The 27,835-nt window shown below is 35.0% G+C and overlaps 1 protein-coding gene across 2 annotated transcripts; it reads right to left on the bottom strand.

Annotated features, from left to right (window-relative positions):
• Positions 1-348: 348 nt before the first annotated feature.
• On the bottom strand, positions 349-26,970 carry LOC140770035 (protein-lysine N-methyltransferase EFM1). Of its 2 annotated transcripts, none has more exons than XM_073110991.1 (17): positions 26,835-26,970; positions 26,615-26,717; positions 26,334-26,508; positions 25,600-25,705; positions 25,412-25,491; positions 22,135-22,167; positions 18,741-18,897; positions 18,268-18,379; positions 18,121-18,201; positions 11,858-11,922; positions 10,167-10,223; positions 9,973-10,044; positions 3,884-4,132; positions 2,596-2,711; positions 2,060-2,152; positions 1,526-1,693; positions 349-946 (listed from the first exon to the last, which is right to left on the bottom strand). In XM_073110991.1, the coding sequence occupies exons 1-16, from the start codon at positions 26,949-26,951 to the stop codon at positions 1,549-1,551; spliced, it is 1,761 nt and encodes a 586-aa protein (XP_072967092.1). In that variant the 5' UTR covers positions 26,952-26,970; the 3' UTR covers positions 349-946; positions 1,526-1,548. The 2 variants fall into 2 exon arrangements, with proteins under 2 accessions (XP_072967092.1, XP_072967093.1); XM_073110992.1 differs by having other exon boundaries at positions 1,526-1,684.
• Positions 26,971-27,835: the final 865 nt, after the last annotated feature.

The following is a 27,835-nucleotide window of genomic DNA, read 5'->3' as shown; positions in this document are numbered from 1 at the left end:
ATGTATATTATAATGACCACAAGTACAAATTTATTAATATTAGTACTTTAAATCCAATCAAGGGTATTTTAGTCATTTGATATAAACCATCATCAATTTTCAATACAATTTCACTATTCTCAATTACTTTTAATATCAATTTTATATCACATCAGATATAATTATTACTCTTTATATTAAAATATAATTAAAATTAGAATAACTTATACTGATATTAACTCTCTTCTTTTAGTACAAGAAATTAGAATAGTTTTTTCTAAAATTGGTTTTATTCCGCAAGTAACCAGAGCTTTAATATTTTATATGAAGGGGATCGCTAGATATAAAAGAACAATAGGAAAAAGATAATGAAATAGAAGTTGAACAAGTTGTTCCTTAATTTCACTCATCCTAAAATGAGTCAATGATGACATCAGTTTGAGGTCTTGGCTGAAGCAAATTCATGACAGCAAAAATTAATATAAGAATGTCACAGAAAAGCATCAATATCTGGGTTCCAAAAAGTTGGTTAATTTATTCAATAACTCTATTTGACCGTCAAAAGAATAGCACATCATCTAGCTAAGATATGCTAGTTCTTAGCAAGAGGTTAAATAAACCACAAACCAAACGATTAACAGGGAAACATATTGTCTAACATAAAATCAAGAACTAACATGCTTAATCTGCAATTTCTAGGTCAGCTACATATGCTGCTGTTTCCTACCAATTCTGGTAAGCCAAGAATTTTTCGCCATCTCAATTATCCTCTGCCACCTTAACAAGAAATTGAGATGCAAAGGGCTCCATTATTTTGATGAGACTTATTCAGAGATTGTAAAGACCTGATGCACGCAGGGCACAGCCTCATCAAGCTGTCTATTGTTGTAATCGAAAAGGCTTCATTGATCTCAATGGGACAAGAAGATTTGATCTTCAGTTATCCTTCAGAGAGCAGAGCTGTCACCTGAGCATAGAATAATTCCTCAGTATTAGAGTACCTATCATGCTATTTAAGAAACTGAAAAATTATAAAGAGCTGATGGCATGATTAATTAACTCCTGATTCAGTGTGATCCTTATAAGCTTAGAGGAATCACTTAGAAGTTAAAGGACATCACTAATTTTCACAGATGAGAAAAGAGAGCATATGGGTAATGATGTAAAACATCCTGCACAAGTTTGAAAAGAAAAGGAGGAAAAAAGAAATGCTAAAAGATTAGGACAGCAATTTAAGGAGCTTTCTCTCGAAAAATAAAGAACTCAGCATGATTAATATGTGAACAAATGATTTTAAGGAGCTTTCTCCCGAATTTAAGGAGCTTTCTCTCGAAAAAAAGAAGTTATGTGAACAAATAAAGACTGAAGAAGCATCCCAAATTTAAGGAGCTTTCTCCCGAATTTAAGGAGCTTTCTCTCGAAAAAAAGAAGTTATGTGAACAAATAAAGACTGAAGAAGCATCCCACTTGACATTTAATATGTCCTACGTTGATTTTAGTCAATTAACTATGTGGTTGTGCAGAAAGAAAAGCTTATTTCACTTACGCCATGTGTATAGACTTAAAGATTCAGGACTGTTCTTTTGCACACAACTCCAAAGCATGTTCTGCTTCCCTCAAAAATAAGCTAGTAAGCTGCTTTTGTCCTCTTCTGTAGACTATGCTGGACCAGTGATTTCTCCTCGACTGGTCATCACTTGTCTTCCTGCTTTTGCTGTGACAGTATAAAAATGTCAAAGCAGATTAAAAATACGAACAACTTCGAGGTACAAATAACTGCATCAAGCAATAGACCTACACATATACAGCAGATTTATAGCACCAAACTGCATATTTACATGGTAGGATTAGTGCCCCTAAAAATGCAATAGGGTAGAAATATCAACTTGATGGTGAGTGAAGTTAATACCATCTAGAAGAAAAAAGGTTCCAAAGATTAAGAAAGATATGGTGGAGTCAACCTTGTTATTTATGTGACCTTGAGTGTTTGTTGATCAAGATTAATCACAATTCAGGTTGTTTCAGTAAGCAAGATTTATTCTGGACAAAGACTCAACATATACATTTAGCTGCAGCATACCTTTTATCATCTTCAAGGTCCTCAAATTCGAACTTCTCCAAAAGCTCATTGTCAACTGCTTCACTTCCAGAACCCTCTTCAAGTTCTGTCATCCTTTCAAATGGAATGATATGACAAATCAGAGGGAGAAGATTAATAAGAGGAATCAATTGCAATGAACATCTTAAATGAGCTAAGCGTAGATAGGAAATCCAATTTATTATTGTCTAGAGAAGCCCAGAGAATCCTTTAGCCTGATATCTATGGAAATACATGTTAGACCATGTAAAATAAATTGTAAGTTCTAACAGTCTATACGTGATGGACTATAAAGAATTTCTACCTACAGGACATCAATCTAAGCAGCCCACTTAAGCCTAAGTCCCTATCAGCTAGAGAATTCAGCTCAAACAGATCAACCAAGAATTGTTGGAAAGAGATCCTCAATTATTTGGTAAACAACCAAACCATTTCATTCCTACAAATTGAAATGCCTTCATAAAAACAATGATATAAAGTATCTTTATCAAATTCAACAAATAAGAATGACTTGTTACTTGACATGAAGAAGATCAACAAGCAGCTGCAAGGCTCCATAATCCCCGCAAACTTCCCATATAGCTGTTTGCACCTCTCTGTCAGACAGCTGTCTATCCTCTCCAGATCCCACAAGCTTCCAATGTCAAAGATAGTAAAATGGTGTGAGATATGTAATATGCATATTACCAAGAGTCAAGGCTTCTGCAAGTGCTGAAACCATTAGACATGTAGAAAAGGACACTAAAATAAAGCTACATCTTCCTACTTATCCGGGTAAGTATAAAGGTCTAGAAAGGGCAACCATAGAAAATAACGGAGATTGAAGAATGACAGATACCAGGAAGGTAGGAAGACAAATCCTTTGTATTATTTGAAGACAGCAGCCTGCCCCAAAGATAGTTTATGAATGTTCCAATTTTCTTGATCCATTAAATAAAATAATGGTTTTTCTTTTTTTTGGTATATCTAATCCCCAAAGTTCCGTATTTGCATGTTTGTCCTTCTAAATTTCATGTGTATGTGTATACCCTTCAAAATCCATGGTTTCCTTTGAGGTTAGTATGAAAAAACATATCTTAAATAAAGGAATATATGTTACAAGAATAGGGCATTTCTGTCCTTTTACAGTTAATTTGGTGAAACCTTAATGGTTATTACATGTAGGGATATCCATGCAAAAGACCAAGGGTTTTAAGGGAAATGTATACCAAAATCAAGGGTTTTGAGGGATATACATGCAAACATTGACCTTGGAAGGGTATACATGCAAATAAGAGATTTTAGAAAGGTATAGATGCAAAAAAACCTTTTAGATATATTACCCTAAAAGCAATAACTCTCTTTTTAGGGATTACAAACTTCACTTGATCTTTGGAACAATATCTTTCAAATGATCGAGAGAAACAGACTAGGAGAAATAGGGATTACAAACTTCACTTTTTAGGCATATTTTTCCTCTGAAACCATTGACAGCTTCCACTAAATATCAGATCTAGAGACTTCGAATTTTGGACAACCCTGTTAGCTATAGAAATGTTAGACCATAGAAGATCACACATTCATGATTAACAATCAACTTCTAAAACAGATATAAGATGCCATGGCTTTAGGACATAAATATTCCAGCAACTAGTTATTAATTGACCAACCCGTCAATGAGAAGTCATACAATTGTTACTGCTAATTTTGAATTTTCCTTAATCAAGAAAACAGACGTCTGGTATCTGAAATACCTAACTACTAGGACAAACAATTCTGAGCACTATAAATGCTTGTAAGTAAGCATGTAAAGAGACAGGTCCTCACCTCACCCAACAATGAAGAAACCTGTTGAAACTCATGTTCTTGCATAGTAATGGTCCGTAATGCCATTATGAACTCCTGAGGGAAGACCAACTTATTTACATACGAAGGAACCATGCGTTGACCACTCCAACTATAATTGGAGATTTGAACAGCAGAGCTATCCTTATTCTCAATGTCTTCGAAAGGACAGCTACTGAAAAATCCACGGTCAAGCAAAGTTTTAGGTAAGAGACATCTCAATTCCGCTTTCTGCAAGCATAAAACCAGTAAGCATCCATGACTGAAGCACACTTTTCTTCCAAAATAACTGCCAAGTATTACTCTATATTATAGGGAGTTACTAGAGTGAAGTAGAGATGCATAGAAGTTATTATGCTACATATGACGTAACAATTTACAAAGAGGATATGACTTCAAAAAAGATAATATCAGCGATTAGGAAAAAAAACATGTTAGAAAATGTGAAATGAGTATGTTAAAATGGAAAGTAGGATATTATAAACGAGTATAATTAATGACTTATTCATGGCTAGTTGAGACTTGAATAGCACATGAAAGATGAAAGATCATTTAAGACTATTTAGTTCCCATGAAACTACATAATGTGCCACAAGGAGAAATAATCCAAATAAGTGGGAAGCACACCAAAATGGAAAGGAAACACAGGAGAAATTAGTTAGAAGTTGGAAACAGAGAAAAGCTATCACATAATCATAACCATTTTAGTAGCAGGACATTACCCAAGATACACTTGAATGAAGAAAAGCATAAAGTAATCAAAAATATTGTATATAAAGCTCTCTTTCCATCCATTAATAGAAAAGTTAGCTTCTTAGTGATATATTCCACTTTTCTTTTCTTCACTTATGCCTAATGTTTAATTTTAAATATCGTGTGAGGCGATCGCCTAATGTCACGACCCAAAATAGAAATAATGACCGACTATGTATCCCAATAAGATTAGAATACATGAAACCTTAACTTTATTCATAATATAATGAAACTTAAAATTTATTTAATAACTCCAATAAAAAAAACTTCAAAGACATAAATATCTAAATTATGCAATCAATGTCTTCTAAATATTACTAAAGCAACTAAAACCACTACTATAGCCAAAGGTGTAAAGGCCAATATCTTAAGTAGAGGTAGTGTTCTATGCCTCCATTCATTCACCACATTGACCAGCATTTGAAATATAAAAAGAGTTTAATGGGCTAACAACTTATGCTTAGTGAGTAAATCCACTCAAAAGCTAGAAAATCATTATTTATCTAATATGAGATATTAACCAAAGTTCAATAATAAAAAATAATAGCCAGCAATCTCATAATACAAATAATAAACATAAGCCACAAAGATGCAAATAATGAGTTAATCATACTCTATTTTATTATGCAACCCTTTTCAATCTCAATAGTGTCAACTGTCTCAGGTTGAGATTGTACTTGACTACCTATGGGTTCATATCAATTAGAAGTCACATCGAGACACGCTCGAGTCTTTTTCTCACAGCTAATTCAGTTAGGGTCACCAGGAGGTGTCATATGTAATAAATGCAACTTATCTTTTTCACTAATCGTAGAGATTAATGTCATCTCAGAGAGTCTCTAGGTCTAGTCTAGGATTGTTCTTTAATCGTGCCAGAGTCATCTAAATGAATCATGTGCTGATCAGGTATAAATATGTTCTCTGGACTTTAAGGTACACTTGGGTCACGAAGAATATCTAGCATGGGATTTGAAGCTAATAATTACTATTTGCACAAAGAATAGTAATGCACGAAGATCAACATTTCATTAACTAAAGTATTGCATTTAGTAAAGTATGTGACAAAATACAACATAGCATAAAAAGATGATAATGTACGGAGTATAATGTTGCATGAAAAATAATATAAAAGAAGCATGAAGTCAAGAACACCAAAATTGGGTATTTATAATCTGACCTGTTAATTTTTAATTAAATTTGTGGGGTTGGGGAGGACTCACCGACGGCTCATTTGGTGATAGTAATTTACTTTGATGGCGCTCCAACAACTCAACCCCAACAGCGGCGACTTTGGCGGTGAATGAAAAGAAAGCTAAGAGAAAGAAGAGAAGGAGAAGAAAATCCCAATGCCTCTCGAGGAGGGGTTTGCGACGCTTTATAGCTAGGGCATCGTGGAATATCCGACAAGCACCCCTAACCCAAGTCGGAGAAGGAAAGAGAAGAGAAGGAAAAAGAGACCAGTGAGGCACATGCCTCGCATGCGACAGCCATTTTATTTTAATATTACATCTAAGGCGGGGCGATCATTTGGAAGATTTGTTTTGGAGTGAACTATTGGTATTAAACGGGATTTGTTGCGGTGGCGATTAGGTGGTCATTAGCTTAATCGATCAAAATGCTAGGCTTCCATCTAAAGCTTTAGGCCCGTATATGGATCTGGTTTTTAAAAGATCCAAATCCATCTTGAGCAAGACTATAAGACAAACACAGCCTCACAAGTGCCCCCTTCCTCTCTCGCACATACTCTCTCATCTTTTTTTCAGCCACAAGTTTGAGCTTGTTGCGGCATAGTCATCGGGTAGGCTGTGGCAACGTCCATTGTCGCTACGACCAGCAGCGACAGCATTCATTGCTGCACTCACTGCGGGCAGCAGTGGCATTTGTTACAGGCTATGACGGCATCTGTCGTCGTTCCACTCATTGAGGGCAGCGACGGTTTCACAAAGTTCATTGAATGTTTGTCACGTCCCGATCTGGAACATAATGACCACAAATCTCTAGGATAAAATTCGGAGAAAATATAAAAGCCCAAACAATGAACAGATCCTTAAAAATAGATTAACATAGTGAAAATATATTGAGTATTTAGAGTCCTTACTAATCGGCTTCTTCAATTCCTATAAAATAATAAGTCCTCGTAAACTAGACGCCCAACAAGTAACCTTACTCTACTAAGAATATATCCAATGAATATTAACAGATGATATCTATAGTAGCAAAAAATGAGTCATAATAATATATATAAGCCATCTTAGAAAATAAATAATTTTCTTATCTCTCTTACTGAATTTCAAAATCCAATATACTAAATTGAGCTATAAATTATTCATAATATCTCATATTGAATAATTCAATATAACATTGATCTTTATGAAAGTGTACTGTCATGAAAATCAAATTATAAATTATTTATAATATCTCAATTTGAATAAATCAATATAACAAGAATTGATCTCTATTAAAATGTATATCATAGAAGCCCACAAAAAGTGATAAATGTCATATTCTCTTTAATGGGTACTCTGATCGTCGCCACGTCGCACTACTTGTCACCACCGAAATGGTATTGGGACTTTTCTAGATAGCTGATCCGTCTGGGATCACAGTAGGTACTCTGTAGTGCCCTACAGATTTTTCTTCTAGCCGTTGAATAAAATTAGAGTCACCAAGATGAAAATCTAACCAGCTAGAGTCACTTGGTAGCACGTCGCAACGTTATATTCCAAGAATCTTTTCTCTAGACCTATATTCTAGAAATAAATTGAGTTCCAAATCTCACTTTATCAGTATCCAATTAATACTGATTTATTCTAAATTTCAAATATCATATTCTTCAATTACTAAGATTCTCAATTCTATAAATACAATTTATTCATGAATTATCCATAATCCAAAGACTAATATTTTCTCTAATATATATATATATATATATATATATATATATATATATATATATATATATATATATATCTTAATGAAAACATGAACAAATAATAAGCTAATATTTGATCACATTCATGATTCATCTTATAAATAATCTTTTATCAAAGATCTTCTAAAAATCTTCTTTTTTATAAGATCTCTTATATTTTATCTAAAGTAAATAAAATATATGAGAATAAGGATTTCTTTTTATATCTTATTTCTGAAAATAAAATATAATATTAAATATTTTCATAAATTCGAAATTCCTCTAAATTGAAATACTTCCAATTTATATTTTATTTTTTAGATAAAATAAATATTAAATATTTTTAGAAATCTAAAATACTTTTAAATTGAAATATTTCTAATCTGCTATAAATATAAACATCATAATCCCGCTTTATACTCAAAACAGAGTAAATCTGAATTTTCTATAAAAACATAAATAATCTTGACATCTCTAATTTTTCAATAAAATTCATAAAACAACAAATTTACTAATTTTCTATACATGCAGCATAATTAACATCATCTTATCAAAATTTATTATCTCATAAAATTGAACACGATAAGAATAAATAAAAAGAGATATTTTTCAATTCATTAACTTTATTTTAGAATAAGAAAATTTTAAGAAAATATAAGTAGGAACTTGCCTCAATCACTTAATCCAAAATAATCTGATGTTCACATCCTAATCGTCATCCGCACAAATTCCAATGCACTCTACCATTATCTTCTCTTTCATTTTCTTCTCTTTTCTTTTCTTCCCTCTTTCTTTGGTACTATTTGTTTTCTTCTTCTTTTCTTTTTCTTTTCTCTTTCCTCTCCATTCTCTCTGGTACAAACTCCTTTTTCGATACAGTACCACCCTAAACTTCTCTTAAACTCCCAGTTAGGATTTTCTTCTAGACCCCCATTTTTATAGTTAAAAAAAATATAATAAGAGTCTTATTAGGATAGGGATTCTAATATCTTTTCTTAGTTCAAAATATATCCCAAAAATTTAATTTGATTTAATCTGAATCCTTAAATATAAAAGATAAAACTAAATCCCCCGTTATCTAAATGATTGTATCTATTTATTTTATTTATTTATGTTTCAAAATTTTGGGTTGTTAAAATGGTGATCTCGTAGCACAAGATAGATCACTAATGAACTTGACATTTATAAATATGCAAGTGGCACTTTTGATTAAAAAAAATTGCTATGAGAGAAGGGCTAATCCAAATGTAAATTCAAGTATTAGCTATGGGTTATCTTTGATTACGTCTAGAATTTGATTACTTTAAATTTTAAAATGTCTTATTTTCCTTTTGCTCGTTGGGTGGAGCAGTTAAATGGTACTCCTTATATAGGTCTCAAAACCTCATCTAGAAAAAATGACTTACAAATTTTAAACTTGGCATGTAATTCTTCTAATTGCGAGCGAAAGTGGAGTACTTTTGAGATGGTAAGAAAGAAAAGCTATGATACTTATCTGTATACCATAATTGATTCTTTTTTATTTTGTGGTTTTTTTACAGATCTATGCCAATATAAGAAATAAGCTTAATAAATTAGTCCATGTCCAATTCAACGCCAAAGCAAGAATTCACAATGAAGGTTTGACAAAAGATCCCATGGTGTTAAAGAATACAGAGAATACTGCTGCATAGCTATCTAACTTAAGAATAAATAAAGAGAAAGAATTCCTGGGCTTTGGGTTAACATAGAGTATGGTTGGTGCAACAGAAGTAATGGCTACAAGATGTTCTAGATTTGCATCATCAGGTGCCTCTAGTTTTAGAAGGTTAGATGACATTGATGAAGCAGATTTAGACTCTGAGGATGACACAAGTAAGGAAGTTGAAGTGAATCGGAACTAAATAATGATGAGATAAGATCCAATAAAGAGCTTTATATTGATTAAGTTGAAGCTTAGCTTAGAGTGATAGTTAATCTATCTTTTGTTTTTTCTAGATTTTCACAAATATGGATGTTATGATTTTGCAGTGATTGGTTCTTTATATTAATTTTTTATAGGTGCTATAAACATTATCGTTAGACTTTTGTGACAATCTTTCAGATATATTTCTAGTACTCAAATTTTATTCTAGGATGAGTAAATATAGTTTTCCATGGATACATTATTTATTAATGATTTCTTATATGTATGGTCGCCTTACTTCTAGGCGCCTGCCTAGACTCTGGCTTATTGCCTACATGAACCCCTGTTTGCTGCCTAAAGTCTTTTAAAGCATTGCTTATGTCAACCAAGCTAAATGGAACAAAATACAAGTAAATTTGATATCTAGATTGCCAAGTTAGTGACAGCCTGGAAGCATTATATCATTGCTCTAAACATACTAAAAGTGATATATGAAGACATGGTACTACAAGAAACAAATACCTGTATCTCTAACAGCTTTGCTTTTCTATCAGCTAATGGGACATTTTGGAGAGCTTCAACAGGATAATGTATCTAAATGTAAGACAAATCAGAGTCAGTAACTTCTCAGGAAAATTTATATTTAATTACATGTATAATAGATTAATAGGACATAATAACTGGTCAAAAGAGATATGGTTGAAAAGGTTTTATACCATGAGAAAATCATCTGGATTGTTATCAACAACGAATCCGTAAAGGTACAACAATTCCTGCACCAAAAATATTATAACAGACCATTTAGTACCTAACTGGTATACATAAATAGTTCTTCATGCAAAACTCCAACGAAGAACATGATACTCACTTAAAGCTGACACCCTGCTAAAATTAGGGCAACAATTACTAATGCATGAGCAATGGTTAACAAAGAATGAAGATAAGCACAAGAAAGAGAGTTTTTGTTATTTCCTTTGTTCTTGAAGCTGCATATGTATCATATTGTACCAAAGAATAACCAAATAGTAAGCTACTAATTGATATTACACTAACATAGCAGAGAAAGTCACGTTTTAAAACCAATGTTTTGAAAGGCGGCCGCGGGTGGCGGGCGGTCACCCCACCGCCTAGCGCCTAGGCGGAAGGCGGGCGACAAGGCGGGTGACAAGGCGGTTTAGCATTTTTAATATAAAAAAATAAGAATATATATATATATATAATATAAATTACATACAGTAATTACTGACAAACAAACTGATAGACTAATTACTAAGTGATTAACATTAACAGATTAAAACATTTCAATGGATTAAGTGATTAATAGATAATTACTAATTTACAACTTTATAAGCATTTCTTCTCCAACAGATAATTAATTTAGTCGACTCTTAACTTGTCATTTTGTCTAATTGCCTATCCTAACTGATTAAAACAGATTTAAAGAAAAGGACATTCGATTTGCTCAATTGAGAGAGTGAGACTGTAAAGGGGGGAGTGAGAGAGAGAGAGAGAAAGAGGACTGTGTGTGTGTGAGAGAGAGAGAGGGAGAGAGTGAAAGAGATAGGGAAAGAGGATCGTACCTCTTTCGCTTCTCGCCGTCCATTCTCGCTCCCTGCCAACTCGTTCGCTTCTTGTTGTTGCTGCACGATGCCACTAGCCGCCGCTTTAGCTACCTTGGAGCTCACCGTTGGCGGTCGTGGACGGGAGAGCTGAAGAGGATCGGAGATTTAGGCCCTTTAGGGTTTCTAATTTCTCTATCGAGACTCGGGAGAGGAGAGCAGCGAGAGAGAGAGAGAGAGAGAAGAGAGTTTTTATATTAAGATTAATAAGTTAGTTATCTTAGTGGATAATAACCCGACCCTATACCCGTTTGTAACCCGATAAGGCTGGTTGGCGGGCCGAACCGCCATTCCGCCTTATCGGGTGAACGGCCCACCTAGTGCCTTTTGGCGCTCAGGCGACTCGCCAAGGCGGCAGCCCGCCTTGTGCGAGCGCCATACCGAATGGCGGAGCGGCCGGTGCACCGCCCCGCCATAGCGGCCGCCTTTTCCGATTTTCAAAACACTGTTTAAAAGAATATTAGGAATCATGAAATAGAATATGCAAGAATATAAGATTGTTAGACAGTTGTTGATGCATATAGATAAAACCCAAGGTACACTAGAACAGCTGATAAAACTATTATTGTAGTGTATAACACAGCTGGGAACAACTATATTAACAAAGTTACAGCAAAAACTTTTTGTATGATTTTGCTAAATATCATAGTAGCATGAAAATAACAAAAATGAACTACAACAAGAAGTGCCAAAGACTGAAGCTTCTGAAATCTTAATAGATTAAAATTATGAAAAGCTACCACCTAAATAGACCATTGAGACAATGAAGAGTGCACAGAAGAAAGTACCTCATTTCCTTTGTTACCATAGTTAATGTGTATCTCTTTCTCAACATCAACAGTTCCCTGATCAACTTGAGACACAAATATGAGAGAAATTAAGTGGATATTAAATAAAATATTACTCGAAAATGCTCTGGTAGCAGGTCTAGTTTTAGGAATAAATTTAAACAAAAACAAGGATCCCTGGCATATAAATGAATTACCTTTCCCTAAGTATATGTTTAAATTGCCACAAAATGATTGAATAGATGTTCATTTGTCAACTGGAAAGCTATTGTTAATCCTCAAGAAACTAGATAACTAAACAGGCAATTTAATGGTTGTAGTCAATCCTGAGATTGTAGTGATGTTGCCTAAAGTAATTCTTTGTAAAATACTTTCATGACCATTATTAAGGTCTAATTAGGAAGCAAATAGGAGTAGAGCACTTAATTTTCAGTTCCGAGTTGGTGCACAATATGACGTAAGTCTCTAGCTTGTCATGGACTTAATCATTTTGATCAGTCCGTTAGTTGATGCGGCATTCCACCTCCTTCGCAAGATGAAGTAAGCCTCAAAGTAATTCAGCTCAGCTTATCACCCACAGACTAATGGGCTATCCAAGAGGACTATCCAAACCCTCAAGAATATGTTGCAAGCTTATTCTTTAGAGTGGGAAGGAAACTGGGGTGATCATCTTCCACTAATGCAGTTGTCTTATAATAATAGTTATCATTCCAATTAAGGAATAGCACTTTACGAGGCGCTGTATGACAGAAAATACAGATTTTCATTTTATCGGTATGAGATTGGTGAGAGGCAGTTATTGAGATTAAATAGGGTATAGGATGCTACTAAGAAAATTGTAAAAATCAAGGAAAAGCTTCTAATAGCTTAGAGTCGTCAAAAAAGTTATGCTGATAATCGGAGAAAAAATCTAGAGTTTCAAATAGGTGACATAGTTTTTCTTAATGTGTCATCTTGGAAAGGATTAATCAGGCTTGGTAAAAAAGACAAATTGAGTCCTCGTTTTATTGGACTTTTTGAGATATTAAAGCGTATTGGTGAGGTGGCATATCGAGTAGCATTGCCATCTAGATTGGCCAAAGCCCATAATGTTTTCCATGTGTTTATGTTGAGGAGATATGTGCCTAGTGTTGATTATGACGATTTCGAGCCTATTGAGAACCGAAAAAATCTATTTTATAAGGATCAACTTGTAGAAATTCTAAAAACTCAGCAAAAAAACTCTTCGCAATAGGATAATAATATTCGTGAAGATCTTATGACAAAAGTACAAGCCAGATGAAGCAACTTAAGAGTGTGAAGATGAAATGTGAGAGAAGCATCCAGAGCTATTTCCCCAGTCTACATAGTGATTATTACTGTATTACCTTATCCTTTTATTACATTAATTTTTTAATTTCGGGGACAATTTTTTTTATTAGGAATAGTTGTAAGAACAAAAAAAAAAAGGGTCACACGCTTAGTTCACATGCACTCCCCTTCCCTCTCCTTCGTAGTTACACAATGAGAGGAGTGGCTGCAAGATTTTTGGCCATTTCAAATCCAAGTCAGATCCCAAATAAAAATTTGAAACTTACCCAATAAATCAAAACCCTAACTATATTATTTTCTCCTTACATCGTTCTCTCTCTCGCTCTCTCGCTCTCTCCTTCCTGTTGGAACACCCACCATCGAATTGGAGCGCCGGAGCACTGCCGAAGCGATCGGAGACCACTCTACAACTCACCGATGGTGATTGTTAGCACGTGGACTAGAGATTTCAATCGTTTCATCCGGACTCAGTTAAGTGGGTTCACTAACACTATTTTGAAAAGCAATATTGGCGACTGCCTTGCCAAGTAGCAATGTAGCCTGCCAAAGGTGTGCAGGCCGTTGGCGCTCAGGAAGGGCCTCTTTAGCGCCTAACAGCCCACCTTGTTGGTAGACGTGGGACGGATCGATAGTGGTAGCAGCGGCAACGGTAAGGGTGAAAACGGGTGAGATTAACTCCGACCAAACCCACTATCCGAACCGATTCAGATCGAATTCGGATAAAAAATTCCTATCTAATTTGGATAAGAATTCAGATACAAATAGAATTTCTGAAAAAATCTTGTATATGGATTCGAATGCAAGTCGGATATAATTTTCGAATTCAGATACGAATATCGAATATCCGTTTATTCGCATATTTTTTGACTAATTTTACAATTTTTAGTTTGCTTATTTAAATAGTGAATATTGATATTGTGACTAATGATGTGTTATATTTTATTTGTAGAGATTAATTTATCTAAATTTATATGTATTTAACATACAAAAAAATTATTTTTTATGAAACTCTTAATATTTTTGTTTTAATTATGTCTAAATAATTCGATTAACATCCATTTAAGATCCGATTTTCTATCCAAAAATTATCCAAATCCGTTTAGTTAGGATATGGTTTTAAATTTTGTTATTCGTCCAATATCCGTATCCGAATTAAAAATATGAATCTGAATGTTGGTTGAGCACTATATGATTCGTATCCGATCCGTTTTCACTCTTAGGCAGCGGCGACAGCGGCACCCTAAATCCATCTCCTTCGATCCTCCTCTCTCGGAGCGGCAGCACTAGCAGCAACGACAGCGGTAGCGGCGACATGCCTTTTCTCCCTCTCCGACGAAACAGAGATGCAAATCTCTCAGCTTCCGTCTTTTTCAAGTTTTTTTCCCTATGTTTCCAATTTTGGCCCATATATAATGGATGACAGGCTAACATTTGAGAGTAATACTGAAGGGTAGTATGAGGATATTTTAGTATTCTAGTTTTTTAGAATCTCAATAATTGTAAAGGGAAAAAGGTAATAATTCTAGATTTTCAGCTACTTGTACTCTTACTGTTAATTTTTAGCTATATTAAAATATATTATATATCATACATAAATATTTTTAATTTTTTATATATAAAAATACTACACCACCTTGGAGTCCGCCTTGGCGCCCACCTTCCACCTAGGCGCTAGGTGCCCGCAATCCGCAGTACACTTCTCACATATTTATTTATCTTGTACTTCGTGTTTTTTATCAAATCACATATTTATGCAAATAAAACATATTTCTGTGTGCAATTTAATTATTATATTTGTGTGCAAAATATATAACTCAGTGCGTTGCTATATTTCATGCAAACTAGATCGCTTGCGACTTTTTGTGGTGACTCAAGTCTACCTGGAAGCTCGAAGGAAAATTCTATTTTATATCACTGTGATGACTTTCTTAGGTGACTGGCAAAATTAAGAAACAGTCCCTAGTTAAATTGAAAGGCTTCCAGTAGCGACTCTAATTTCTTTCAACGATTAGTTTATTACATAGTGACACCTCCTGTTGATCGTTCGAAAAAGAGACAGGGTCATTTATCACATAATGACACTTCTTGGTGATTCTAACCGGATCAGCTATGAGGAAAAGACCCGAGCGCTATCTCGATGTGACTTCCAATTGATATGGATCTACAAAATATTGACCCAATTGAGACATATGGCATTATTAATATTAAGAGAATTTCAGCATATTAACACGAAGCAAGTTATGAGTTATAATTTATGTTGTTATTACCTCTGTTGTTATTATTACTATTGTTATAAATATACTTAATAAAATTATCATTTTATATCGCTGGACTTGAATTTATTTAAAGTTATGAATTTTAGATTTATTTAGCTTTTAAGTGGATTTTACTCACTGAGCTATTGTTGTTAGCTCATGCAATTCCTCTTCTAGCATTTCAGACACTGGTAACATGGTGACTAAGCGAGATATACCAAGACTCTATCTCCACTTAGGATCTACCCTATTTATGTTTCAATTCTACTGATCTTTATGTTTTAAACTATCTATTTAATCGATTTGCGTAAAGACACATTAGTAGTGAAATTGGTTATTTTCATTGGATCGAATTTATTATAATTAGATTTTCACATGGATTCTAGTTATTGTGGGCTTAGATACTTATTTTTAGGTTTCGTGTATTTCGAATATATTGAAGTACATGGTGTCACGACCCAAAATAAGAATCATGACCGGCCATGCCTTATTAATACTCTCTATATGTACGATGGCAAAATAAATAAATAAAATGAGAATGTGCTTTATTAAATTTTATAACTAATTGCAATAAAAATAAAACAATGTTAATGTTTTTGAGTCTCTAAACTAAATAAATAAAACTTCTAATCTAAAGCATAAAATCTAAAAGAGCGGAAAGGTAAATAGGTGAATCCTAAGTGGAGGTGGAGTCCGGGTACATCTCGCTCAGTCGCCTCGCTGACTATTACCTGAAATAAATAAACAAATACAAAAACAATAGAACCCATGAGCCAACAACTATAGCTCAGTGAGTGGAATCCAGTCGAAAACCAAATAAATTTTTAATCATATTAATGCTGAATAAATTATACTAAAAACAACAATATCCATCACAATATGCAATAGGCATGCTCTCTAAATAATAACAATGATAACAATAGAGAGATGTCACAACTTGTAACCTTGCACGTTTTCAACATATTAACATCTTTTGATATTTATAATATCATATGTCTCAATGAGCCTAAACCCTGTGGATCCACATCAACTAGAAATCACCGCGAGATGACACTCGGGACTTTTCTTCATAACTGATCCGGTTAGGGTCATCAGAGGGTATTACCCTGTGATCAACACACTGTCTTTTCCTCTAACCATTGAGAGAAGTTAGAGTCACTTAGAAAATTTTTTGCACGCACGGATAAAATAAATAAATTTGCACAGAGAAATTGCAACAATTTAATTTTTACACATAAGGGTGAAATAAATAAATTGCACACAAAAAATTTACATGGTCTGACAAAGATACGAAATACAATAAAATAAACATGTGAGTGAACCCACTCACCTGAGTCTAGGTCAGACAACCGAAATCTCAATCTTTAGCTCACGTACTAAAAATCACCACCTTAAATAATAAATAATAATCAAATTTTTAATTTAAATAATAACAATATTTTAAAATTTTAAAAAAAGATCAAAAAGAACTAAAATGGGTTTAAAATTACCCATTGGATCGGGTTGGGCTGCTGCTAGCCCGGCCCAATCCAAAAAGAAATCAATTAAATCGGATTGGGCCGAGGCCTAGCCAAATTAATTGAATTGGGCTCGGGCTTACCCGCAGCCCACCAAATTAATTGAATTGGGCTCGGGCTAACCCGCAGCCTACCAAATAAGTGGTTCGGGTCGGGTCCCTTGGATTCGGATCCAACCCGACCTGAATCCAAACACTAAAAGAGAGGAGATCAGACTCAGGTTGCCCGAGTCTGTCTTCTCCAAGCCGAAGAGAGAGAGAGAGAGAGAGAGAGAGAGAGAAAAAAAAGAGAGGAAAAGAAAGAAAAAGGAAAAGAGGAAGAGGAAGACGCCGGCAGCCACCGCGGCGACGGTTCGCCGGCCACACCCTCAGCTCCCCAACACCCATACGGTGCTGCCGTCCTCGCGAGGTGGGGGAGAACCCGCGAACGGCGGTCGATCCCATGACCGACGGCGACCGGAGCCACGAGGGCTCCAACGGTGAATGTCCACGGCACGAGGCCAACGGCAAGGTGCTTCCAAAAGGTAGCGGCTGCGACCCGAAGCCGCCGGCCGACTAGATTTGCCGATGAAGCTGAAGAACCCTCAAATTAGGTATTTTCACTAAACTCTATTATTCTTTAATTAACTTTAAGGGGTGGGAGAAGGCTTACGAAGAAGTCACGTGGTGGTCTCCGATTGCTCCGACGACGCTCCGGCAGGCCGATTCCACGGCGTGACTCCGTCAGTAAAGGAGGAAGAAAGCGAAAGAAAGGAGGAAGAAGAGAGAGGAGAGGGCTGAGATGGTTAAGCAGAGAGAGAGAGAAGAGATTAGGGTTTTAATTTATAGATTAGAAAAGGATCAAATCTAATCCGATTCGGATTAGATGAAATCCATCCTTATCTGCGCTCCGTCGCATGCCGGAGAGGGAGAGGGGAGGGGCTGCATGTGTAGAGCACGTGCACCCTCCTCTCTCAACCCCAATTTTTTTTTTTTCGATTCTGACACATGGTCGGTCATGATTCTAATTTTGGGTCGTAACAATAAAAACAAAACAAGCATCAACTATAGAACTACATTCCACATTTTGCAGTAGTAAGGTAACAAAGACAAGTAGCCAACAGTTCAACATTTAGCAACAACAAAATATTTGTATCTCTTACAGGAAATGGTAAATACAAAAAGTAACCAACAAATTTTACCGAGAACAAGGTACATAGAAGCTGGAACTCCAGTTATGGCTCCTGTTGGATCAACCTCCCATGTCGCTACAGCCTTCCATCCTGGAAGATCATCTTCCTGTTACTATGTCAATAGGAGGTGGACCATATTACTGTGGGAAAACATACCATGATTACAAAAATCAATTCCTGGGAGAAGACCCTCGACCCAAACATGCTCCATATTTCTCGAGTTGGAAGTCTTATTGTCACAGCTGTGCTCCACCAGAATGGAAGTATCCTAAAAGAAAACCAAATATCATCAACTTACTCTTAGGAAAGCACAAAAAAATGTTGTGTAACAAAATACTCTCAAATTTTTGGGCTGGCAAGGGACCCTGCCAACCATGTTTAGATCCAGATGATTTATTAGGCTTGGATATTTAAGAACACACAAGATTAGTTATTATGGAGACATGGCAAATATCTTGCTTCAGATCTAATCCATTAAATCATCCAACATGAATTCAGATCCTACATAGTAAAGTTCACTATAACCTGTTAAAGAATGACAATGAAAAGCTGCACCGTACAGACTGCTGACAGAAGATAAAAGGCAGAATAAGGAAATAATAAAAGAAAATTTATTAGGAAATTAGAACCTCTCCAGATGCTTCACTAGGAACTTTAATTTTGTAGGCACAAGAATCACTATCATGGCTCGAGGAACTATGGTCTTGCTTGTCTGATGATTCAGGAAATACATAAAAATGTGGAAATGGTATGTTCAAAGCTCTAGTCCAGAATATGGAATTTGCCCTGCAGTAGTGCAGATAAGTGAGACAAATTTGAAAATAATAAGAAAATACAGTACATAATGGAAAAGATTATGAGCAAGGATTGTCATGTCAACTGGCATGCCTCGTGCCAACAGGCATGTATTGTGCCTATGGGGTATCAGCATGAGGCATGAGACCATGCTGATATTGATCCAAAATGAGCAAAATTTTGGGGAAAAAAAAATCATAATATTACGTCTTAATTATAGTAAGATTCATATAGATCTATATATTGGTCAATCACAACTTGATCTTTGCAATTATTAGTTGAGATTTCAGCCGCAAATACAAGATATGGGTTTTCCTCAAATTTTGTGCATAACTAGTGACTTCAAGAAATCCAAACAAATAGCCTAGAAATCATTAAATTGGAGTCTAATAGGTGTATGATTTAGCTAGATCTACCTTCTAGGTGTTGATCTACTTTGAATTACGATAACAATTTCTTCTAATTTGAATTAAATGTGCATGCAATTTATAGCTTCAAGATAATTTTTGTGCCTTCACGACAAATTATATAAATATTTCTACACAAATCGCATTTGTTACACCAACATCTAGGGCTAAATGTCTTCAATTTAGCCATTGAAACTATCTGTCAGCCAAAAACCCAAAAAGCGTGTTATAGGGCATGTCAACGTGCCAGTGGCATGCCCTAGGACTGCCACACTCAATTCTGCAATCCTTTTTAAAAAATCCTCTTGTGAACCCAATCAGGATATGAAGATAGGCAACAATTGCCAAGACTTTAACCTTTACTCATAAAATATTTGCATAATTTTTCTCCGCCCTCCCTCCCTCTCTCTCTCTCAGCATTCTTTTGAAGAAATTTTTACATAGATGTCTCCCAACTGAATATCAAAATTGGATATGCCACCCTTTCTCTTTGAGACATTTAAGTGGTGGATAAGTAACAAATCACAAAGGATGGCATGAAAGTACTGATTTGATGCATCGCATCATATCCCCTATAGGTATTTCAGTAAAATGGTAAATCTCCTTTCCATTTTTTTTAACTAGACTTGCAGTCCTCTTGATTCTCAATTGTTTAAATTTTCAAGCTAGCTAAAGATATATCTTATATCTATACAACTTCCCACTGCCATATGAATATATGATATATTTAAAGCTAATAATTATATTCACCAAAGTATGGTCCTCACACTAGGACAACATTTCCATTAGAAAGAACATTCAAAATTTTAAGAGTTTTGGAAATATTTGCAGATCGTGCTTTTATCATCTTTATACTTAATAATTATTTCAAATTGAGCCCTTTAATTGATCAATCAAAGAATTGTTTGAATATAAAATATAAAACCCACCATTCTTTAAGAGCTTAAACTTTTAGAGTAGTTAGTGAGTTAATATAATACCAAAGCAGAGGTCTTAGGTTCAAATTCTATTGGACATATCTATTATTTAAAATATAAAATCACTACAAGTTTATATCAAGTCCCCCGTTAGGCCTATTGAAATGTCTCAGCCCAAAAATGCAAAAGAGTGTTAGAATATGAAATATAAAAATCATCATTAACGGCTTAAGTTTTTAGAGTAGTTAATGAGTTAAGCCTCATTTACTTTAGGAATAAGGCTAATTCTAAAATAGGCATTCCTCTTTGTTATTCCTAAAATAAGGTCTTTATTTTAGAAATAATTATTCTTATATTCATTTGTATTCTGAAATAAGGATGTAATAATTATCTTTGATGTGGTATAAAATAAAAAAAAAGATGTAATTACTATGAATACCCTTTGATTTGATATAAAGTAGGTTGATGAGATAAATATCAAGGGTAAATTAGTAATTGGGTTAACGTGTGATATAAAATATAATTTTGATAAATAGTATTTAAATTCTAGAATGGAATTATTATAATGTTTAGCTGTTATTTTGGAATAAAGAGTTGTATTCCAGAATTTAATTAAAAAAAAAAACTTATTCCTAAAGTGAACGACAACATAAGAAAAATACTTCTAGTTTTGATGATTATCATAATTTTTAGAAATGACTAATTTTATTAAGCAATTGGAAGATCAAAAATATGAGTGGATGAAATGATAGATTGGCTTTCGATAATAATGCTGACATGACACTTTTCAATTTAAGCTCAAGAATTGGTTTGCTTCCAGTGAAGTCACATTCCCCAAAATGTAAGTTAATAGGGCTCCTAATCTATAATTTAATATTTGGATCTTAAATAAATGGTGCTATATAGTTAAGTCAACTTTTGATATATTTGACAAAGTTAGAGAAACTTCTTAAAATTACAGGAGAAAAGTCAACTGAAATCAAAGGAAATCATATATCCATTCTTGTATAAGGTTGTATCTTGCTAGATCTTTTCTAAATCTGCAACAAATAGCTTCCCTTCTTCCCTATCTTTTTTTGTCTTGTCACAAAACCTTGGCAAACTCCTGTTAGAGACAAATCTTCGCATACTTCTGCAATTCTGCACCATGCAGGTAACTTTTGCACCTATCTCATCCTGGTTAAGTACAATGCAACTCCGAGAAGTATGATTTTTGATGATCAAGATGTAGAGATACATTGGAGGAATCAAGACACGGTTTGTAAAGATTTACACCTCTATATAATACCAACAATTTGAATCACAAATGTTTGTCTATATTTTGTAACTTACATGCCAAGACATCAAATCTTGCCTAATTCATTATTTCGCAAATGACCCATCTCTCTAGTATTCCAACAAATGCTTTTGTGTCATCAAGCTAACTGATGCAAACCTCTTCCTCTTACAAGCTTAGAACAGATCTAGAAATGAAAATAAACTGCAAAAAATGCATAGAGGGAATTGCAAAGTTATGAGCAGATGGACTTCAAAATCGTCTGAAAGGTGAAAAGGTAGAACCCATTCTGAGAAACTTGTCTACCAAGAAGCCTTGTATCATGTACTTGGACCAAAATGGACTGCTACTTGCAACTTGTTCCCATAAGAATTATCTATAGTTTCTTGATGTCTTCAGATGTCCTAGCATAAACTCACATTCAAGATTTACTCATCAACTTCAAGAAAGACTTCATGAAAAGTAGAATACTACAGCAGTACAGCACAAGTTGATGCTTATGCTTAGTAGTCCTACATAAGTATTAATCTTTCTTGTATGCATGTCCATAAGTATATGGACGATTATCTGATTAAGAAAACAAAGATTCATGGTTACACATCAAGCATACAATAGAAAATGCACATACCAAAGGAAGTCTTCATATTGTATTTCCCTCGTGCTGCCAAAGTACAAATAAGATTCATGAGATGTCAGTGTCAAACACATTTATGGAACATAGGAAACAAAATATTTAGAACAATTAGATGAAAGGAATCCAATAACAAAAACTAAAATGAGATTACAATTTTGTTTGTGCCATGCCTCATAAGTATAACAATGTCACAACCTATGTCAAAAATGAGAAAACCACAGCATCCTAAAACTATCATAATCACTGTTTTGAAAAGCGGAAAAGGCGGCCACCATGGCGGGGCGGTGCACCGGCCGCCCCGCCATGTAGAAAGGCGTTGGCAAAAGGCGGCCAAGCGTCTTGGCAGGCTGCCTAGCGCTTTGGCCCGCCAAGTCGAGATGCGGTTATTAGTGAGCGGGTCGGATTTTATAGCGGACCGGGTTTAATAAAACTAACTAATATAAAAAAAACCAAACACTATGTTAATATCTCATTCTCTCTCTCTCTCTCTCTCTCTCTCTCTCTCTCTCTCTCTCTCTCTCTCGCTACACATCTCTCACCGACAAAGCCTAGAACTAGCTCTTCCCTAGCCGACAGTAGCGAAAGGCGGCAAGCGGTTGACGGCATTAGGCGACAACATGCGATGCTCTCTCTCCCACTCTCTTAGTTAGTCTCTCCCACAAGGGTACTCATCTCTCCTCTCTCTCCCTCTCTCCCTCTCTCACTCACTCTCAGTCTCTCTCAATCTCTCTCAGTTTCTCTCACTCTTTCCCACTCTCTCCCATTATGAATCAATGGGTTTACTGTTTTCTTTTCCCGAGCTTAAATGTTCCCAATTTTTCCTCGCTTATTTTTTCAATTACTCTTAATCTGCTATAATATATAGTTATAGGAATTAATTAGAAATTTAGAGGAGTTAATTGCTAATTGCTTTATGAATTATTGAATTAAGATTACAGAGAAGGAATTTTTTTTTCAGTATCATGCATTATTAATTGGGAGAATTACTTATTGCCTGCTATTTAAGTATATAATTTTTGATTAGAGGATTTTGAAATGTGATTCATGTGAATAAACTAGAGTTAGTAAACAGATATCTCAGTTATTTAGTTATCACTAATAAACAATTAGCCAATGTGATAATGTTATTTAGTGTTTTGGTTTAGTGCAGTATTAAAATTTCTATATATACTATATTTATTTATTTATTTATATTAAAAATACTAGACCGCCTTGTCATCCGCCTTGTCGCCCGCCTTCCGCCTAGGCGCTAGGCGGTGGGGTGGCCGCGCGCTACCCGCGGCCGCTTTTTAAAACATTGATCATAATCAAGATTCCAAGTATCAAAATCAGGATTGGGATCAGGATCGGCCATCCAAAAAATGATACGTATCAGCAATATCGGCTGTCTGTATCGATTTGTATTTTAAAATAATTTTTAAAATACAAAATATTCTAAATTTTTAAAAAAAATTCATATATAAATCTAAAACTTAAAAAATAAATATTATTTTCTTAATCATTATCTCCCTTTCTACTACTCACACTCTCTCCCTCTCGTACAAATAAAAAATAAATCTTACTCTCTCAGTAACTCTTTCTCACTCCTCTCTCTCTCCTTCTCCCTCACCGACTCCATTCTCTCGATCTCTCCCTCTCTAATTCTCTCTCCTCTCTCCTTCTCCCACTAACTCCCTTCTCGGTCTTTTTCTCTTCGATTCTTCTCTAGCAATGCTTCTCCGAAGATCTCTGACAAGGTATTTTCTATTTTTCTCTCACTCCCTCCGACGAGCTCTCTTTATCTCTCTCATTTTCCTCTTTTTCTCTCTTTTTTTTTTCTTACTCTCCTCCCTCTCTTTTTCCCTTTCTCTCTCCCGATTTTGATTGGAAACGGATCCGGTATCGGCCGATCTGGCTGAAACTTGGAACCATGATCATAATGTCACATAAAATGCCAAAAGACTATGTGAAAATAATTTATACTTATTGTGATAAAAGACAGTCACATCATTTTCTAGGTTATGACCATACTATCTCTTTAAATTGAAAAAGGCTACAGGTTCATTAGGAAGCTACTTATACTTTCTACACATCTTGCCAACTAGATGTCATATAATTTAACCTAGGGATTTGTACCTATAATGCACATATGGTACAGCCATTGTAAATAGAAACAGACAATGTGCACTTGTGCAGAGTCACATAGGATCACAAAATGCCATGGCATTACAGAACCCAATGCAATGTATCAGTACAAAACCTAGCATCATGTCAATTGTGTTGTTGCCAAAATGACGGTATAAACAAGCATGTCACAGACACAATTCTCAGAAGCCATGAGATTTTGATGCAAACAAGATAACAATAGAATAATTTGTTCATGAAGTTAAACAGACAAGAAAAAAAAATCCATTAAAATGAACTATCATTGTGAAGGACAGGTGCAATCACAATGTGCAAATAAGAGAAAATGTAGTGTACCATGTGATATGAAATGGCATCCAGCAAGAGAGAGAAGTTCATATATTTACATTGACTATAGTATTCTTTATAATGGAACACAAAATGATACAAGTTCTAGAAAAGTTCATAGAAATGATTGCTAGTAGTAAAAAGGGGCAGATTTACATAGCACAATTAGACCATTGAAGTAGCCATTGATGAGAAACTACCAAAACCGATTTAATGCATTTAAACGTAGCAGGTATGACACTCATTTAAAGCAACAGGAAATATCTATCATCATGTTTTGGTGCTAAAACATCCACAAGTTTGAGCTTTACGAAAAGAAAGGGATATCTGGGAGAGGCAAAATAGTCCAAAAGATCCAAAGATGCTTACAAAGGCAGAAAAGCAGAATGCTTATATATTGCAAATTTTCTCTGCATATTTAACAACTGAAAGAGAAAATTGTGGTAAAAATTTTAAGAAGTACTTACTCTTCACTAAACGATGATAATCTAAGTATCTAACATTACTAATATGCATTTCTCAAGATATTTAACCTTTCTATCAGCAGTTTAGGCTTATGCAAGTCTGGAGAGCAATCCAAGGTCCCCTAGACATGAGAATGGTCCAAAACGGGAGGAAGATAACGATTTCTAATTTAGGATTCATTTATGCCTACCTAGGAAGCACCATGACTTCAAAGTTCAAATAGCATGCCGTGTCGACACTGACATTCGTCAAACATTCATTGGACATATAAATTTCAAATAAATTTATCCAGTCATAAAATCAATTTACCATATAATTTTCAAATAATTTGACTAGTTGAGCCTAGTCCACCCACCATTGCAACTCATTAGAACATAAAAGCTCCTCAATCAGGCCCTTCATCTTATCTCTGAATAGATCTTCCAATGATTTTCTCTATAACAAAAGATCCAACTTACATTAGATAAATGACATAAGGCATACTTATAACTTATAAAATCTTTGTCAAATTCCGATACTGAAATGCCACTAGGAAATATATACCTGCAATACAGTGGCACGGTGCAGCGTTGTACCTTTCAATGCAGAAAGTTCATCTTCTGTAAACCAAAGGGGGCTCCCAAAGGTGCTTGGAAGCATGTCCAAATACCTACATGAAGACCATAGAAGGCATGTTTTCTGACTTAAGAGGATGTTCCCTTATTACATGGTATGTAGGAGAAGACCTCTACAAAATGATAACAAAGAATCTATGAAAAGCAAGGATATTTCCTAGCCTAGAGTCAGCCAAAGTTCATCTCAATCGTCCCTATTGGTGGTAAGTGATTCATTAGTTTAACAAAACATTGAACTTCTAAGATATTTGGATAAGATTGGAGGTGTCAGAGCAAGACATGCCAGGATAATCCCATTTATTATCCCTTACTTCCATTTTCTACTTTTAGTCTATTTCTACTATGATTCAGAGACCAAGGCACTGCTATCACTTTTACTCATTTTACTAGAAGTAGCAGGGCTTTGAACATTATCTTTGTCAGCTACACTATAAATACAGTAGCTAAAGTTCCATCCACAAGCCTTTGGTTAACTAACTTCCTATTTAACTATGAAATAGATTCTACGGCCAGTAGATTCTCCTTAATATTACAGCCCTGATTGGACGAGATTTTTTTCATATATTTGGGGCGTTTCTTCCCTTTATCATGTAGAGGCATTTCATCTACCCCCATTCACCACTATACGGACAAAATTTTCAACTTCTTGAGAAGAATTCTTACGGCTTCCAAAGCGAATCGGGGCGCAGGCGCTCCACGATCAAGAAGAGCATCACGAGAAAGCGGTCGTCGACATCGCCCTCCTCAAACAAGGCCCGGCACCTGGGTCCCACGGTTGGGTCTTGCAAGACCCTCATGGGAGTAATGGCGAGATCGAGCGGCACAACCATTACAACACCTGGGAAAGACCCAAGTATTGATGATTGCAAGAACCAATTTTGGCTAGTTCTTTATACAAGATACGAACGAATAGAAGCAGTAAGAACCATGGAAAAGAAGCTCACCGTTGTTATCGATTCCGGAGGGGGTCTCTGTGAGAAAGACACCAAATCCGTTGTTGGGTCCACAGCATCGGATGCTACAACCCCGAAGCTCCGCACCGTTGGCCTAGAGTTCCATACGAAGCGACCATGCCATGGGTTTAGGGAGAGAGAGAGAGAGAGAGAGAGAGAGAGAGAGAGAGAGAGAGAGAGAGAGAGAGAGAGAGAGAGAGAGAGAGAGGACCTGTAGCCATTGGAGGAAGCGATCGAGCTTAGCTTCTTCGGGTTCCATGGAAGCCGTTATTGGAAACAAGAAGCGCAGAGAAGAGAGGAGAATTTCGTGAAGGTGCTGAGGCACCATTAACAGTTGAAACTTGAAATTTTTGTTTTTCTTTTCCTTTGAAAAGATTTTTCTCAAAATAGTATTCCTGATTTCGAATTTAAGCAGGGTTAATTACATATTCACCCATTGATTAGTTGATTGCCTATTAGAGAGTCTTTTACCAAAATATTGCTATAGTAAAATATATTTCTCAAACTATAATATTATTCAAAGTATTTCTCAAAATAGTCCGTCCAACAAGAAAATTGCTTTCTCGAACATTTAGTGGTATTATTTGTAGAGTCTCTACCAAATGCTAAAATATATGGTGGTTTCTTGGAATCCACTACTCTACTCACACAACTTAATAAACAAGTGATATCTCAATCAGTAATAAATTTAAATTTTCATTAATAATATTATGTAGACCTAAGTTAACAAAGTTTTAACAACGTTAGCATAGTGATATCTCAAGCAACAGTTGATCTGAATTATCATAAACAATATTATGCATATCCAAGTCAGTGAAGTTTTAATAATGTGAGCCCTTAGATTTTTCAATCACCAATATATCTAAACAGTAACGAAGAATAGTATAATATAAGCCCAAGTCAACGAAGTGATAGATTTGATATCACACATATAGTAGATAATATTCATGGTGTAGAACCAAATGATGATTATATTTTCCGCATCCGATGAAAATATTGATCAACAACTAGATGTTTATCAAGATCATTTTGTGACACCTTCATTTGAACCTTCATCAGAGTAGTGTAATGTAGATTAGGCACCTCATATAGTTACTAGTAACAAAGTATAAGGTATATCAGTTGATTCGTAGAATATTAGTGGGGATTCACGTGTCGGTCTATTATTTAAAAGAAAAGACGAGTTGCAAATGTATTAATAAAATGGTTAAT

Source organism: Typha angustifolia, chromosome 11 (genome assembly GCF_048772165.1).
Source record: "Typha angustifolia cultivar Huaian chromosome 11, ASM4877216v1, whole genome shotgun sequence".
Taxonomy (NCBI): domain Eukaryota; kingdom Viridiplantae; phylum Streptophyta; class Magnoliopsida; order Poales; family Typhaceae; genus Typha; species Typha angustifolia.
This window is presented reverse-complemented; position numbering and strand designations above follow the sequence as displayed.